The following is a 15,098-nucleotide window of genomic DNA, read 5'->3' as shown; positions in this document are numbered from 1 at the left end:
GGATTTCCATGGTAAATCCACAGTGTGAGATTGATCTGGCAATACATAATGCACCAATATCTCCCCTGAAGCCAAGGTGACATTAACCTCAAAAAATGCTGCAGGCTTGGGCTCAAGGTGTGATTTTCATTTCATGACCAAATCAAAAGGGAAAAAAATGTAGAGCAGTTGGGCCTGGTTCTCCACCAATTTACACAAGCTTTAGAACAGTGTAAATGTATTTACTACAATGGAGTGACTCCTGATTTAAGTCAGGCTGAATGAGAGATGACTCAGGCCCGTAGACTCTAGTGAAGTTACTCCTGATTTACAAAGAGGTGAGTGACAGAGAAATCAAGTCCATTGACTCCTGTTGCATTGTTCCTGATTTACAAGCTTTAGAACACGTAAATGCATTTACTTCAGTGGAGTGACTCCTGAATTATGTCAGGAAGAGTGAGAGGAGAATCAGACCCACTGATTTGCCTGTGGCTACTAGTGATTTACCCCTGGGTGACTGAATGTTCCTTATTTACACAAATATGTGTGAGATTTGAATCAAGACCACTTGCTTTATTGAGTTGTGTTGCAGACATGACTTAGAAATATCATACGTAGGTGATTCAGTTTAACATGGACTTTATCAGTTTTCATTATCTGATACAGGTGTCATATTGTTCACCATTTTCAAACTGCTAGACCAATAGGCATCAGGGAAAATTCAAGGGCTAAATCTTGAAAATCATTGGAAAGCAAACAGAAATTAGATTTGCTCACCCAATTTACATTATTGAAGGATTTGGAGTGAGGTGATTCCAACTCAAAGAAATGCAAATATGTGACTGTATATAGAAATACCTTATTGTCTTAAATACGTTCTATGGTCAGTGTTCTGGAATGTTACAAGAACAAGGGAATAGACATAAAGCAACCTCCTGTCTCCGGTGGCGGCCAGTGACAGCTGTTTCAAAGACAGAAGAATTGCATGATAAATCATGGATAAAATTTACTCCACAATCTCAGACAGGCAGTAGCTGACTCATATCCTGAAACATGAAGTCCCTATAAAGATCAAGGCTATTTTAGAATTCTAGGAATATATTTGACTGCATTATATCCAGTGGCAATGAGTTCCACAGGTCAGCTGGTAAGCTAGGACGGGCAAGATAGACAGAGAGAGAAGAGTGACAGCCACACAGAAGGAAGAGAGAGAGACACACAGAGACAGAGACAAAGAGATACAGTGGATCCCAAAGATTTATTTGTTTATATCTGGAAAAACTATTCCCCCGACCCCACACACCCTAAAAATTACAAACTTGGTCAGAACTTGTTGTGTTGCATAGTACATTGACCCACTCAATTTCATCTCTATGTTCAAGGACAGTGTTCATTTTCTCAAACATTTCTTGCCCATAGTCTTTTTCAAAGCATTTTTCATGTCCTTGTTCCTAAGGCTGTAGATGAGGGGATTCAACATGGGAATGAAAAGGGTATAAAACACGGACACTGCTTTTCTTTGGTACAGAGAAGATAGCCAAGTGGGCTGGGCGTACATGAAAGCAGAGGTCCCATAAAATAAAATCACAACCACCATGTGGGAGGCGCAGGTGGAGAAACCTTTGTGCCTGCCTTCGGTAGAGCGAATCCTGAGGATGGTGGAGATGATATAGATGTAGGAGATCAGCACAATCAGGGAAGTGATTGCTATGATGAAGCCGCATAGGATAAACATCACAAGATTATTGACGTACATGTCACTGCAGGAGAGACTAATCAGGGAAGGGCCATCACAGAAGAGATGATCAATCTCAATAGACTCACAATAGTTCAGGGTAAAGGTGAAGCCAGTTTGCACCATGGCATTCACGCAGCCGCCGATATAGGATCCCACCACCAGCTGAAAGCAAACCCACTTGGACATGGCGACAGGATACCGCAGCGGGTTGCAGATGGCAGTGTAGCGATCGTAGGCCATCGCTGCCAGGAAAAAGGCTTCAGTGGTGAGGAAGAGAGCGAAAAACCAGGATGGTTACTGGCTCCATAGCTGACATTTCCCGTAGAAAATAGAACAAGATAAAAGGTAAAAAGGAGTCAAATATAGAAGATACATTGAAGCTTCTCCTAAAAGGTCTTTAAACCAATGGGGGTTAGTCAATCAGATGTTTTGGAAAGTCCAACTAGGTATCTAAATACAGTTAAAAATCTGACCTCAGGTGGTTTTTTTTTTTTTTAATTTTACTATCAAGCCCAAATTAATCAACTTCCCCCTAAAATCTGGATTCAAGACTCTCCTTCTTGGCTGAGTAAGATACTGGCAAAATCCTGCATGAGTAATGCCGTTGATGTATAAAAGGGTGGCTGAAATGGGCCTTAAATTATATTCCTTTCAGTGTATGAATCAGTATATATATATATATATATATATAAATATAAATCATATATATATATATATATATGATTTATTTCATCACCATTTCTGCTTCTAAGAAACTTCAATTATTCTACTTGAAAGTTTTAATGTCTATACAGAATATCCTTACTTGGGGATATTTAATGGGATATTTGCTTGAGTACTGACAGAGTAAATCTGAGTAAAAATGTATGGCTTTGTTATTTCTTTTAACTAAAAGTTGCTTAATGTTTAGCTGGATTATGAATTAAGTGTCTGATTCTGCCATCCTTACTCATGTTGAGTAGTAACTTCCTTCCAGTGTAGCCCCCTTGATAATAATTAATTGTTCATTTCAACTGTTCTATAATTAACCTTTTGTGTACGTGTATTCATGATTCATCACCCTATATGTCAGTCTCTTCCATCCGATGAATGGCATATGGGATCTCTTCATGGGAATCTAAGTCAACAACCTACAGCTGTTCAGATAATTCCGTTACAATGTGGGTGGACCCCTTACAAAGCATTTCCTGATTTTCTAATGTTTGGATGTGAGGTAGAGCTGGATGGAAAATAACAGTTAAAACAATGCATGACATATTTTTAAAATAGATATTTTAACGTGGATTTCATCCATATTTTGATTAAAACCTGGCAAACAAAACCAAATAAACTATTTACTATGTAACCCTTTTTGTCGGGTGGCATTAGTGGCCAAAAAGACCAGGTTCAATTTTTCTCTGAGTTTCATTAAAGACTTCATTCACACCAGCTCTAGCCCCAAACCAGAAATCAGGGAACTTATAGTCACCACGGTGGGCAACCAACTGGCAAGCACAGAGAACTTTATTTGTGGTGGGGAAGTGGAAGGAAGACGACAGACTGGATTTGAGGAAACCACCCATGAATTCATTAACAAGTTCTATGTTGTCAGACTCCCAAAGACATCTTACGAGCAGCCCCAACCTCATCCCTCCTTGAGCCGATGTTAGTGGCCGATGAGTTATGGCACATTCCCTCTTCCCCAACTCCAACTTTCGCAGCTCAGCTCTTGGGGAGAGATCAGTTTGTTCTGGAGAAAAGCCTCACTCTCAGCAACAAGCAGCAGTCTTTCCCCTCCTATCCTCCCTTTCCTAGTTCTGCTCCCTTTCCCTTCTGTACCTGACGGGAATTTTTGGCAGAGTGACCCCTGGCACATTCAGTCGATTTCTTGTTCTTAGATCTTCCAACACCGTCGATTGCATTTTATGCCCCCCAAACTCAAAATTTCACCAGAGAGCTCAAAACCATCATGCAACTAAAATGCAAACAAGGCTTGGTCCATTCAGCCCTTTGCTGTCCAAGAGATGATGGCAGACACCTCCCTCTACAATGGAGTGCTTGCACGCCTGCAGTTCTTAATATGGTCTGGGAGATTTTCCCACATTTCATGCACAGGTAACAGTGTTAAGCTCCCTTCCTTCTAAGGCGTCAGGACACAGGTTAACAGATAGGTAGGTAGTGTGGCAAGCCGTCGGCTCCCCTCTAGTGGGTCCCACGCTTGTACTGTCTGTAGTGGGCCAGAGCGTCTTCAGTCACCCCGTCTTCCCTAAGAAGGGGGGTAGGGACCTGGGCCCACCCGCTCCTCCGGGTCCCAGCCCAGGGGCCCTATGCGAGGCAGCTATGTGCTGCTGGCACCATGTTCCCAGCTGCACTGTCTTCCCCTGGGCTAATTTTCCCCTTCCTTCTGGCTCCTCAAGCCAGATACCTTCGTTTGTCCACAGGACTCTGCACTCTGATCTGCTCCTCCACTTAAGTCAGCACTCCTATCCATTCCACAGCATGGCACTCCTACTCCTCCAGCCCGCGCGCTGACTGTTTGGGGCAGAGGGCTTTTATGAAGCACCTGGCTGGTCCTTCATTGACCCCAGCTGCTCCTAATTGCCCCCTAATGGCTCTTAGTTAGTCAGCAGGGAACAGAGCCCTGAGCATTCTAGGACTCACATACCTCCCTTCCAGCACTCTCCTACTGTCCTCTGCCCTCACTATCTCACACATCCTCCCCCCCTGCTCAACACTACGGGTTTGGGCTACCTGGGACGTGAGGCAGTGCTGGTGTGACAGGGCGTCAGCGTTGCCGTGGAGGTTGCCGGCCCTATGCCGTATCTGAAAGTGAAAAGGCTGTAGGGAGAGGAACCATCTGGTCACTCTGGCATTTTTCTCTTTGTTAATGTGCATCCACCGGAGCGGGGCATGGTCTCTCTGACATCAAATGGCGGGACCTGTTGCCACTTCTGGAGGGCGGGGACCCCCGGTGGGCCAGCCTGTATTCCACCTTGACCCCACAGCCCGCCGGGGACATCAGTTGGCGGCTCCTTCACGGAGCTGTGAGCACGGGCGTGTACTTGGCGCGGTTCAGCCCCCGCCCCGACACCTGCCCCTTCTGCGGCACGAGGGAGACCCTGGCGCACGCATACCTGGAGTGCGCCAGGCTTCATCCCCTCTTCCGGCTCCTCCAGAACCTCCTGCTGAGGTTCTGGCTGCACTTTTCCCCGCACTTGTTCCTTTATGCGCACCCTGTCCGTGGCCCCACAAAGTCGCGGGACCTCCTCATCAACCTCCTCTTGGCCCTGGCCAAAGTCACCATCTATAATACCAGGGAGGGGAGGTTGGCTGGGGAGGCGCCCTGCGACTGTGGGGCCTATTTCCGTTCCCTTCTTCGTTCACATCTCCGGGCAGAGTTCTTCTGGGCGGCGTCCACCGGCTCCGTCAACACCTTCCAGGAGCGGTGGGCGCTGTCCGGGACTCTCTGCTCGGTGTCGCCTTCCAGCTCCCTTCGTTTATACCTATGACCCTCACGCCCCTTCCTGTTTTACATTTGTTGTCCCCCGTACTCAGTTACATTCTAGGTCTAGTGGCTCCTCCCCTTAGGCTGGGGGAGGGGCCTTGAGCGGTGGGTGGGCATTATTTGTTTTAAAACACTTTGTCTCCCCTGCTGCAGAGCTTAATAGTAACACAACCAACAGTTAAAACTGACCAGTTAACTGTGGAAACACAGACATTAGCCCGCCCACATCCTGGTTTGTAAATAGACCACTCTCCTACTGTCCTCTGCCCTAGCTATATCACAGTAGGTAGGTAGGTAGGTAGATTTTCCTTGTTGGATATTCTATAGGGTTCGTGAAGATATTTTTCTTCAAGGGACTGCGATACCCTAAAATCAAACTTCCCTCTGAAATGTCTTTTGCCCACTATTATCACAAATATCATGTAAAGTCACTGTAAGTAAAAGAGCTTACAGAGCAAATATTACTCAATGAGATCGCTGTAATTTTCAGAGAGCAGCTATCTGTCTAGAATCATTGTCTGTGTTTCCACAGTTAACTGGTCAGTTTTAACTGTTGGTTGTGTTACTATTAAGCTCTGCAGCAGGGGAGACAAAGTGTTTTAAAACAAATCATAAATCCCCAGCAGATGCGGGGCGGGGGGGGTACTCAGGGTTATATGTCACACTTGAAACTCTTTAAAATCTCTCTCTCTCTCTCTCTCTCTCTCTCTCTCTCTCTCAGATCACTGGTTCACAATATCCCTATTAATGTTCTGATGATGCAAACAACACTTATAACTGTGAATAACATGTCTCAGGCACCTGTCAGGGATTGTCTAGGCATACTTAATCCTGACTCAGTGCTGCGGAATGGACTAGATGACTTCTCGAGGTCCCCTCCAGGCCTATATTTCTATGATTTTCTGGCAATGGGCTGATTCCTTTCAATAAATGTCCTCATGATCTTTACAGGTTTCCAGGCTTTTTTTTTTTTTTGGACAAAGCAAATACTTTTGTGGGGTGGAAGGGAAGAATAACTTGATTGCTAAACACTTAGATGTTTTGGACCCAATCTTCAAGCACTTCCCCTGAGGTACAGTGCCTCCTTTGGTGAGTTCTTCCTTTAACTTCAGTACTATGACTGGCAATATTTCAGTGAAGGTATGGACCAAAAGTCTTTTTAGTGTTAGGCTAAAATAAAGTATAATCCAGACCTTGTGCTAAGGAATTCTGTGGGAGTGTTGACCTAAAATCAATTACACTTGACACCATACAGACAGATTAAGAAAGAATAACTAAGAAATCAACAAGACAATATAGCTTTAAATACCTTATACTAACATTTGGAATCCAGGTGAAGTCAGCAGAATATCAAGTATCTTCGGAACGGGTGCTTGTTTTATCAGGGTGTTATGGCAAAGCTCAAAAACTGTGTTTGAAGAGACCACATTGGACATGCGGCAGAGAGGAGTTTGTTCTATTGTAGGATACATGGCTGCATCTATCTCAAACATAAAATCAAGATTTTCTCCAGACTAACTCAGCAGCAGCTCAAACCAAGGTTTGCACTGTCTCCTTGAACTGAGATATCACTGCTTTTAGTGGACACATCAGCTTTTGAGAGGCAGGTGCATCGTGACAAAAGAATTAAATTGATGCCCAAGAGAGATGATGTAAGACAGGTCAGACCTTGACACGAAGCATGGTTGACTTATTTGAATTCTATCAATATCTCTAGAGGAGTCACAAGAAATTTATGCTTATGATCAGACCAGTGGGAATACAACAACCCAAGTGATTAAGTCATAGAAAGAATGTGCTTGGCAGAGAAAACGCTATCTATGTATCTGTCTATCTATCTTTCTATCTTACAGCCTCATGTTAAAGATTTTCAAGGATGTATCTCCCCATTGACTATGAATTTACTCTGCATTTACACCCAGAGAAGTGAGAGCCCGATCTGCTACCTTTTGAAACAAGAAGAAGTATCTCATTGACTTCTTGATTGAGTGGGTCAATTATCTGCCCCACTATCTCTTTAATAAATTCAGTGCTTTCAGTGCCAGAAGAGACCATTGTGATCATCTAGTCTGACCTCCTGAATAGCACTGGGTATAGAATTTCCCCCAAAGTAATTCTGAGAGGAGATCTTTTAGAAAAATATCCAATCTTGATTTAATATTGCAAGTGATGGAGAATCCATCATGACCCTTGTTAAGTTGTTTCCATGATTAATTACTCTCAACAGTTAAACATGTATCCCTTATTTCCAGTATGAAGTTGTCTAATTTCCATTTCCAGCTGTTTGATCATGTTATAGGTTTCTCTGATAGACTGAGGAGCCCATTATTAAATATTTGTTCCCCATGTAGATGCTAATAGCCACCTGTGATGAAATCTGACCCTTTATATCAATGATATTGCCACTGTTAGACAATTTCAAGAACACTTGTACACAGTATATCATGTAAGATGTCAATGGAAAAGTTATAGAATCATAGAATCATAGAATATTAGAGTTGGAAGGGACCTCAGGAGGTCATCTAGTCCAACCCCCTGCTCAAAGCAGGACTAACCTCTGCTATATCATCCCAGCCAGGGCTTTGTCAAGCCACAGCTTAAAAACCTCTAAGGATGGATTCCACCACCTCCCTAGGTAACCCATTCCAGTGCTTCACCACCCTCCTAGTAAAAACTTTTTCCTAATGTCCAACCTAGACCTCCCTCCCTGCAACTTGAGACCGTTGCTCCTTGTTCTGTCATCTGCCACCACCGAGAACAGCCTAGCCCCATCCTCCCTAGAACCCCTTTCAGGTAGTTAAAGGCCGCTATCAAATCCCCCTCACTCTTCTCTTTTGCAGACTAAACAAGCCCAGTTCCCTCAGCCTCTCCTCATAAGTCCTGTGCTCCAGCCCCCTAATCATTTTTGTTGCCCTCCGCTGGACTCTCTCCAACTTGTCCACATCCTTTTTGTATTGGGGGGCCCAAAACTGGACACAATATTCTAAATGCGGCCTCACCAATGCCGAATAGAGGGGAATAATCACTTCCCGTGACCTGCTAGCAATGCCCCTCCTAATGCAGCCCAATATGCCATTGGCCTTCTTGACAACCAGGGCACACTGCTGACTCATATCCAGCTTTTTATCCACTGTTACCCCCAGGTCCTTTTCTGCAGAGCTGCTGCCCAGCTCGTCGGTCCCCAGTCTATAGCTGTGCATGGGATTCTTTCTTCCTAAGTGGAGGACTCTGCACTTTTCTTTGTTGAACCTCATTAGATTTCTTTTGGCCCAATCCTCCAGTTTGTTTAGGTCACTCTGTATCCTATCCCTACCTTGCAGGGTATCTACCACTCCCCCCAGCTTAGTGTCGTCCGCAAACTTGCTGAGGGTGCAATCTACCCCATCCTCCAGATCATTAATAAAGATGTTGAACAAAACCGGCCCCAGGACCGACCCCTGGGGAACTCCGCTTGTGACCGGTTGCCAGCTAGACATGGAGCCATTGATCACTACTCGTTGAGCCCTATGCTCTAGCCAGTTCACTATCCATTTTATAGTCCATTCATCCAACCCATACTTCTTTAACTTGCTGATAAGAATACTGTGAGAAACCGTATCAAAAGCTTTGCTAAAGTCAAGGTATATCACATCCACCGCCTTCCCCACATCCACAGAGCCAGTCACCTCATCATAGAAAGCAATCAGGTTGGTCAGGCATGACTTTCCCTTGGTGAATCCGTGTTGACTGTTCCTGATCACCTTCCTCTCTTCCAAGTGCCTTAAAATGGATTCCTTAAGGACCTGCTCCATGATCTTTCCAGGGATTGAGGTGAGGCTGACCGGTCTGTAGTTCCCCGGATCCTCTTTCCTCCCTTTTTTGAAGATGGGCACTATATTTGCTTTTTTCCAGTCCTCAGGGACCTCCCCCTGTTGCCACGAGCTTTCAAAGATAATAGCCAATGGCTCTGAAATCACCTCAGCCAACTCCCTCAGCACCCTCGGGTGCATTGCATCCGGCCCCATGGACTTGTGAATGTCCAATCCTTCTAAATAGTCTTGAACCTGTTCCTTCAGCACTGCGGGATGTTCTCCTCCTTCCCATTCTGTGCCACCCAGTACAGCAGTCTGGGAGCTGATCTTGTCTGTGAAGACAGAGGCAAAAAAGGCATTGAGTACCTCAGCTTTCTCCACATCCTCCGTCACTAGGTCGCCTCCCTCTTTCTTTAAGGGGCCTACACTTTCCCGAATCTTCCTCTTGTTGGCAACATGCCTGTAGAAACCCTTTTTGTTCCCCTTCACGTCCCTTGCTAGCTGCAACTCCAATTGTGCTTTGGCCTTCCTCATTTCATTCCTGCACGTTCGAGCAGTGTTTATATAATCCTCCCTAGTCATCTGACCAAGCTTCCACTTCTTGTAAGCTTCTTTTTTGCGTTTAAGTTCGCCAAAGACTTCTTTGTTAAGCCAAGCTGGACGCCTACCATATTTGCTATTCTTTCTGCACATCGGGATGGTTTGCTCTTGTGCCCTCAATAAGGTCTCCTTAAAATACAGCCAGCTCTCTTGGGTTCCTTTCCCCCTCATATTAGCCTCCCAGGGAATCCTGCCCATCAGTTCCCTGAGGGAATCAAAGTCCGCTTTTCTGAAGTCCATGGTCCGTATCCTGCTGTTCCCCTTTCTTCCTTTCATCAGGATCCTGAACTCGACCATCTCATGGTCACTGCTGCCTAGGTTGCCACCCACTTCTACTTCCCCTACCAAATCTTCCCTGTTTGTGAGCAGCAGGTCAAGAGAAGCACGGCCCCTAGTTGGTTGCTCCAGCACTTGCACCAGGAAATTGTCAGCGACACTCTCCAAAAACTTCCTGGATTGTTTGTGCTCTGCTGTATTGCTCTTCCAGCAGATGTCAGGGTGATTGAAGTCTCCCATGAGAATCAGGCCCTGTGAATATATATAACTTTCCCCATATATAGTAAAGAAAGCCTCATCTACCTCATCCTCCTGGTCTGGTGGTCTGTAACAGACACCCACCACGACATCACGCTTATTGTTCTTGCTTCTAAGCTTAACCCAGAGACACTCAACTGACTTATCTCCAGTTTCATACTGGAGCTCAGAGCAGTCATAGTGCTCTCTTACATACAGTGCAACTCCTCCCCCTTTCGCCCCTGCCTGTCCTTCCTGAACAGTTTATACCCATCCATGACAGCGCTCCAATCGTGAGAGTTATTCCACCAAGTCTCAGTTATTCCAATCATGTCGTAGTTTCTTGACTGTGCCAGGACTTCAAGTTCCTCTTGCTTGTTTCCCAGGCTTCTTGCATTTGTGTACAGGCACTTGAGATAAGTAGCCGACTGGCCTACTTTCACAGTATGAATCGGGAGGCCTCCCTCAGCAACAAGCTGCCCCCTCCTCCTTCTGCTTCCTTGCGGTGTCCCTCTTCCCCACTAACCTTCGGGCTTAGGTCCCCGTCCCCCGTCGAAACTAGTTTAAAGCCCTCCTCACTAGGTTAGCCAGCCTGTCTGCGAAGATACTCTTCCCTCTCTTAACGTTAGATGAATCCCGTCTCTTCCTAGTAGTCCTTCTTCCTGGAAACAACATCCCATGATCGAAGAATCCAAAGCCCTCTCTTCGACACCACCTGCGTAACCACGCATTTACTTCCACAATGCGACGGTCCCTACCTGGGCCTTTTCCCTGAACAGGGAGGATGGATGAGAACACCACTTGCGCTTCAAACTCCTTTATCTCTTTTCCCAAAGCCACATAGTCTGCAGTGATCCGCTCAAGATCATTCTTGGCAGTGTCATTGGTGCCCACGTGGAGAAGCAGGAAGGGGTAGCGGTCTGAGGACTTGATAAGTTTTGGCAGTCTCTCCGTCACATCCACCGAATCTCTCTGCTCCAGGCAAGCAGCACACTTCTCTAGTTTCCCGGTCCGGACGGCAGATGGATGACTCCGTCCCCCTTAGGAGGGAGTCCCCGACCACCATCACCCTTCTCTTCCTCTTGGGAATGGTGGTCGTGGAACCCCCATCCCTAGGAGAATGCATCCCTTGCCTTCTGATCAAATGGGTCTCCTCTCTGCTCTGATCCATTCCCTCTGAAGGGTCCTCCAAATCATTCTCTGCCGTAGTACTTGTGCAGAGAGGATGAAAACGATTCCTTACTTCTATCTGCATGGTGGGCACATGGGTTCTCTTTCTTCGGGAGGTCACATGCTGCCAATTTTCTTCCCCGTTCTTCATTTTCGCCTGCCCGGCCTTCTCTGAATCTTCCTTATGCTCTGCCTGTGCCTGATGGAGAAAGACATTGTTTTCTGTAATGCACCGCAGGGTTGATATTTGGGTCTCTAGTCCTTTAACCTTCTCTTCCAATAAGGAAACCAGCCTGCACTTGGTACAGATGAAGTCATCTCTATCCTGGGGGAGGAAGACAAACATAGCACATCCAGTGCAGGTGACAACAACAGATCGCTCCATCTCCATATCTCTGCTCTGAGAGCCTCCTCAGATGCTCAGTGTCCTGCTCAGCAACGTCTGAAAGGCAAAACCCTGCAGTGGGCTCTCTCCGCAGGCAAACTCCCAGGCAAACTCCCTCCTTCTCCTTCTGTTAGCTGCCCCTCTGTTCGCTGCTCAGCTGCTCGCAGCTGGCTGCCTTTTATAAGGCTGGGGCAGTTGCCCCCCCTGCTCTTACCCCTCAAAGCCCCGCCCCCGCAATTAGCCCCACCTGGATCCAATCAATCACTCAAACAGACAAACCCCCAACTGCCAAAATGGTGCCTGTAACTGCACCAGTCACAAGCACCCACCCACAGTCAGCTGTAACTTGCACCAGTCACACACCTGGTCTTGCTAAGGACAAATTATCCCAATTGGAGTTGCAACTAGCAAGGGACGTGAAGGGGAACAAGAAGGGTTTCTACAGGCATGTTGCCAACAAGAGGAAGATTATGCCAAAGTGTGGGTTCCTTAGAGAATGAGGGAGCAACCTAGTAACTAGGATTGAAGCCGATAGCTCATGTGTTGATGGTCTTCACAGAAAGATCAGCTTCAGACTGCTGCACACTGATGGGAAGGAGGCTCATACACAAGTCCATGGGGCCGGATGCAATGACCTAAGGGTGCTCAGGGAGTGGCTGAGGGATAGAGCCATTGGCTATTATCTTTGAAAGCTCGTGGCAACAGGGGGAGGTCAGGACTGGAAAAAAGCAAATCTAGTGCCCATAGAAGAAAGATTCTCCCACTCAGTAAGTCTTCCTGTGGATGGCTTAGCATGGATATGGCCAGTGGTTGCTCCTGAGAGTCAGCAAGCTATGTAATGGCATATGATATGCTCATGTGACCCTGGACTCCATCAGGTGCCTGTAACTTTCCACGAGCTGTGCTGCAGGCTTTGTTTGGGACAGTAAAATGCTAAGCACATGGCAGAGGATATAAAAAAATGGCTCCTGAAGAATCCCCAGTGTTGCCTCTTTCCTGCTTGGATTCCATGGATTGTGGATTTACAACTAAAAGGAGCACATTGCACTATGCACTGAGGACCTTCCAATCTTTTGGAAATTATCAGATACTTTACAAGCCAGCAGTCTATAACATCACTGCTAGAAACCTGATATAAGAACATTGTAATTATTGTATGTATCTGATCTATAAACCACTATAATTCTCTCCTTTTCCTTCGTAAATACACCTTTAGATTTTTACTTACTAAAGGATTGGCAGCAGCATGATTATTGGGTAAGATCTGAAACATATGTTGACCTGGCTATAAGGCTGATCTCTTGAGATCATAATCATAGAAAATATGGGTTGGAAGGAACCACAGGAGGTCATCTAGTCCAGCCCCCTGCTCAAAGCAGGACCAACCTGAACTAAATCATCCCAGCCAGGGCTTTGTTAAGCCAGGCCTTAAAAACCTAGAAGGATGGAGATTCCACCCTAGGTAACCCATTCCAGTGCTTCTCCATCCTCCCAGTGAAAAGGTTTTCCTTCATATCCAACCTAGACCTCCCACACTGCAATTAGAGATCATTGTTCCTTGTTCTACTGCACTACAGACTGGAGACCGACTGGCAAGGCAGCAGTTCTGCAGTAAAGGATCTGGGGGTTACAATGTACAAGAAGCTGAATATAAGTCAACAAAGTGCCCTTATTGCCAAGAAGGTTAATGGCATATTGGGCTGCATTAGTAGGAACATTGCCAGCAGATCGAGGGAAGTGATTATTCCCCTCTATTTGGCACTGGTGAGGCCCCATTTGGAGTCCTGCCTCCAGTTTTGGGCACCACACTACAGAAAGGATGTGAATAAATTGGAGAGAGTTCAGCTGAGGGGAACAAAAATTATTAGGGGGATGTGGCAAATGACTTATGAGGAGAAGCTGAAGAAACTGGTCTTATTCAGTCTGCAGAAGAGAAGAGTAAGTGGGTATTTGACAGTAGCCTTCAACTACCTGAAATAAGGTTCCAAAGAGAATGGAGATAGGCTGTGCTCAGTGATGGCAGATGACAGAACAAGGAGAAGTGGTCTCAAGTTGTAGTGGGGGAGGTCTAGGTTGGATATTAGGAAAAACTTTTTCACTAGGAGGGTGGTAAAGCAGTGGAATGTGTTACCTCGTGTAGGCCGCGGAAGATATTTGTGACGCGTTGGACAGAGATAGGGGCTTGACGGGCCTGGTCAGAACCGGTTTGATAAGAGGCACTGCTCAGCTTGGTAAGCTGTGCAAGGCTGTGTGAATTTGTGTGTGGTGCCAAAAGAGGAGGAAAGTGAGGAAGCAAGGTCAGGTGCTGTAAATTAGCCAATGCTGCTGTTCCCTACAGAACGCTGTATAAAAGCTTGAAATGCAAATTGCGCAATGAGACTCAGCCATGAATCCACTTGGATTGCGTGGCAAAATCCCGGCAGCCCGCTTCGCAGCTGAAGAGTCTCCCGTTGCTGTTTGGAGCGTAAGACGTGATTAAAGATAAGTGTACCTAAGTGGTGTGGGCATGTTTTTATTCCTCACCTGGTATCCAGAACCTGCAGGCAGCTGTGAGCAGCGGTGCCTGGCATAACACCTAGGGAGTTGGTGGAATCTCTATCCTAAGAGGTTTTTAAGGTGCGACTTGACAAAGCCCTGGCTGGGATGATTTGGTTCGTGTTGGTCCTGCTTTGAGCAGCAGATTGTACTAGATGACCTCCTGAGGTCCCTTCCAACCCTAATCTTCTATGGTTCTATGATATACCACCAAAATCTCCACTGAAGACAAATGGATTTTGGCTGTAGGAAACCTGGAGTATTGGGACATAGCGTTGATTTCATTTCATGGCCAAATCAAAAAATACAAGTGTTTTCATGTCCTCATGTCATGAAATTCACAGCCTCTTTCAAATGGAAAGAATGGGTCTTGTTCCTCTCTCACTGACACAAGCTTTATAAAAGTACAACTACATTGACTTCAGTGGAATTATTCCTGATTCACACCAGAGAAGAGGAAGGCACCTCCTTATAGCCCCATATAAGACTAAGTTCCCTTAGTGGATCTAGCCCCAAAACCCACTACCAGATGCAGGTGTCACGTTGTTCACCATTTTCCAGCAGTTACCAAAGCTATTGAGATACTGCAAAAACCAGATCCTCATTTGGTCTAAATTAGTTCAGTTCTAAAGAAGTCATTTGGGACTAGATCCACAAAAAGACAGGTATTTCAGTGCCTACATTTCAGGCACCGTGGGCCTGGTTCATCAGGGTATATGGGCACCTAAGCCTAGATTCACAACAGGATGTAAGTGTTTTGATGGTCAGAGTCACAACTACTAACTTCTAGGTGCCTTGAAAATAACTGGGATTCACAAAGCCTTCGTTAGGTGCTGAGTCTTCCCATTCAAGGAATGCAGGGAGATAGTTTTCTGAGAACAGCTATTGTAAAGAAAGAACCCT

At 45.9% G+C, this 15,098-nt stretch overlaps 1 protein-coding gene across 1 annotated transcript; it reads right to left on the bottom strand.

Moving 5' to 3' along the window:
• Window positions 1-1,369: 1,369 nt before the first annotated feature.
• LOC137167282 (olfactory receptor 9S13-like) lies at window positions 1,370-1,957 on the bottom strand. The gene has a single exon (XM_067569370.1). It carries the CDS (start codon window positions 1,955-1,957, stop codon window positions 1,370-1,372), a length of 588 nt encoding a protein of 195 aa, XP_067425471.1.
• Between the last annotated feature and the right edge of the window lie 13,141 nt (window positions 1,958-15,098).

This window comes from Emydura macquarii, unplaced genomic scaffold (assembly GCF_026122565.2).
Source record: "Emydura macquarii macquarii isolate MOO-44397 ecotype Brisbane River unplaced genomic scaffold, CSIRO-AGI_Emac_v2 contig_2918, whole genome shotgun sequence".
Classification (NCBI taxonomy): domain Eukaryota; kingdom Metazoa; phylum Chordata; order Testudines; family Chelidae; genus Emydura; species Emydura macquarii.
This window is presented reverse-complemented; position numbering and strand designations above follow the sequence as displayed.

Bases quoted from the DNA above. Each gene is read 5' to 3' on its own strand.
- LOC137167282 (XM_067569370.1), bottom strand. From the start codon at position 1,957: ATGGCCTACGATCGCTACACTGCCATCTGCAACCCGCTGCGGTATCCT.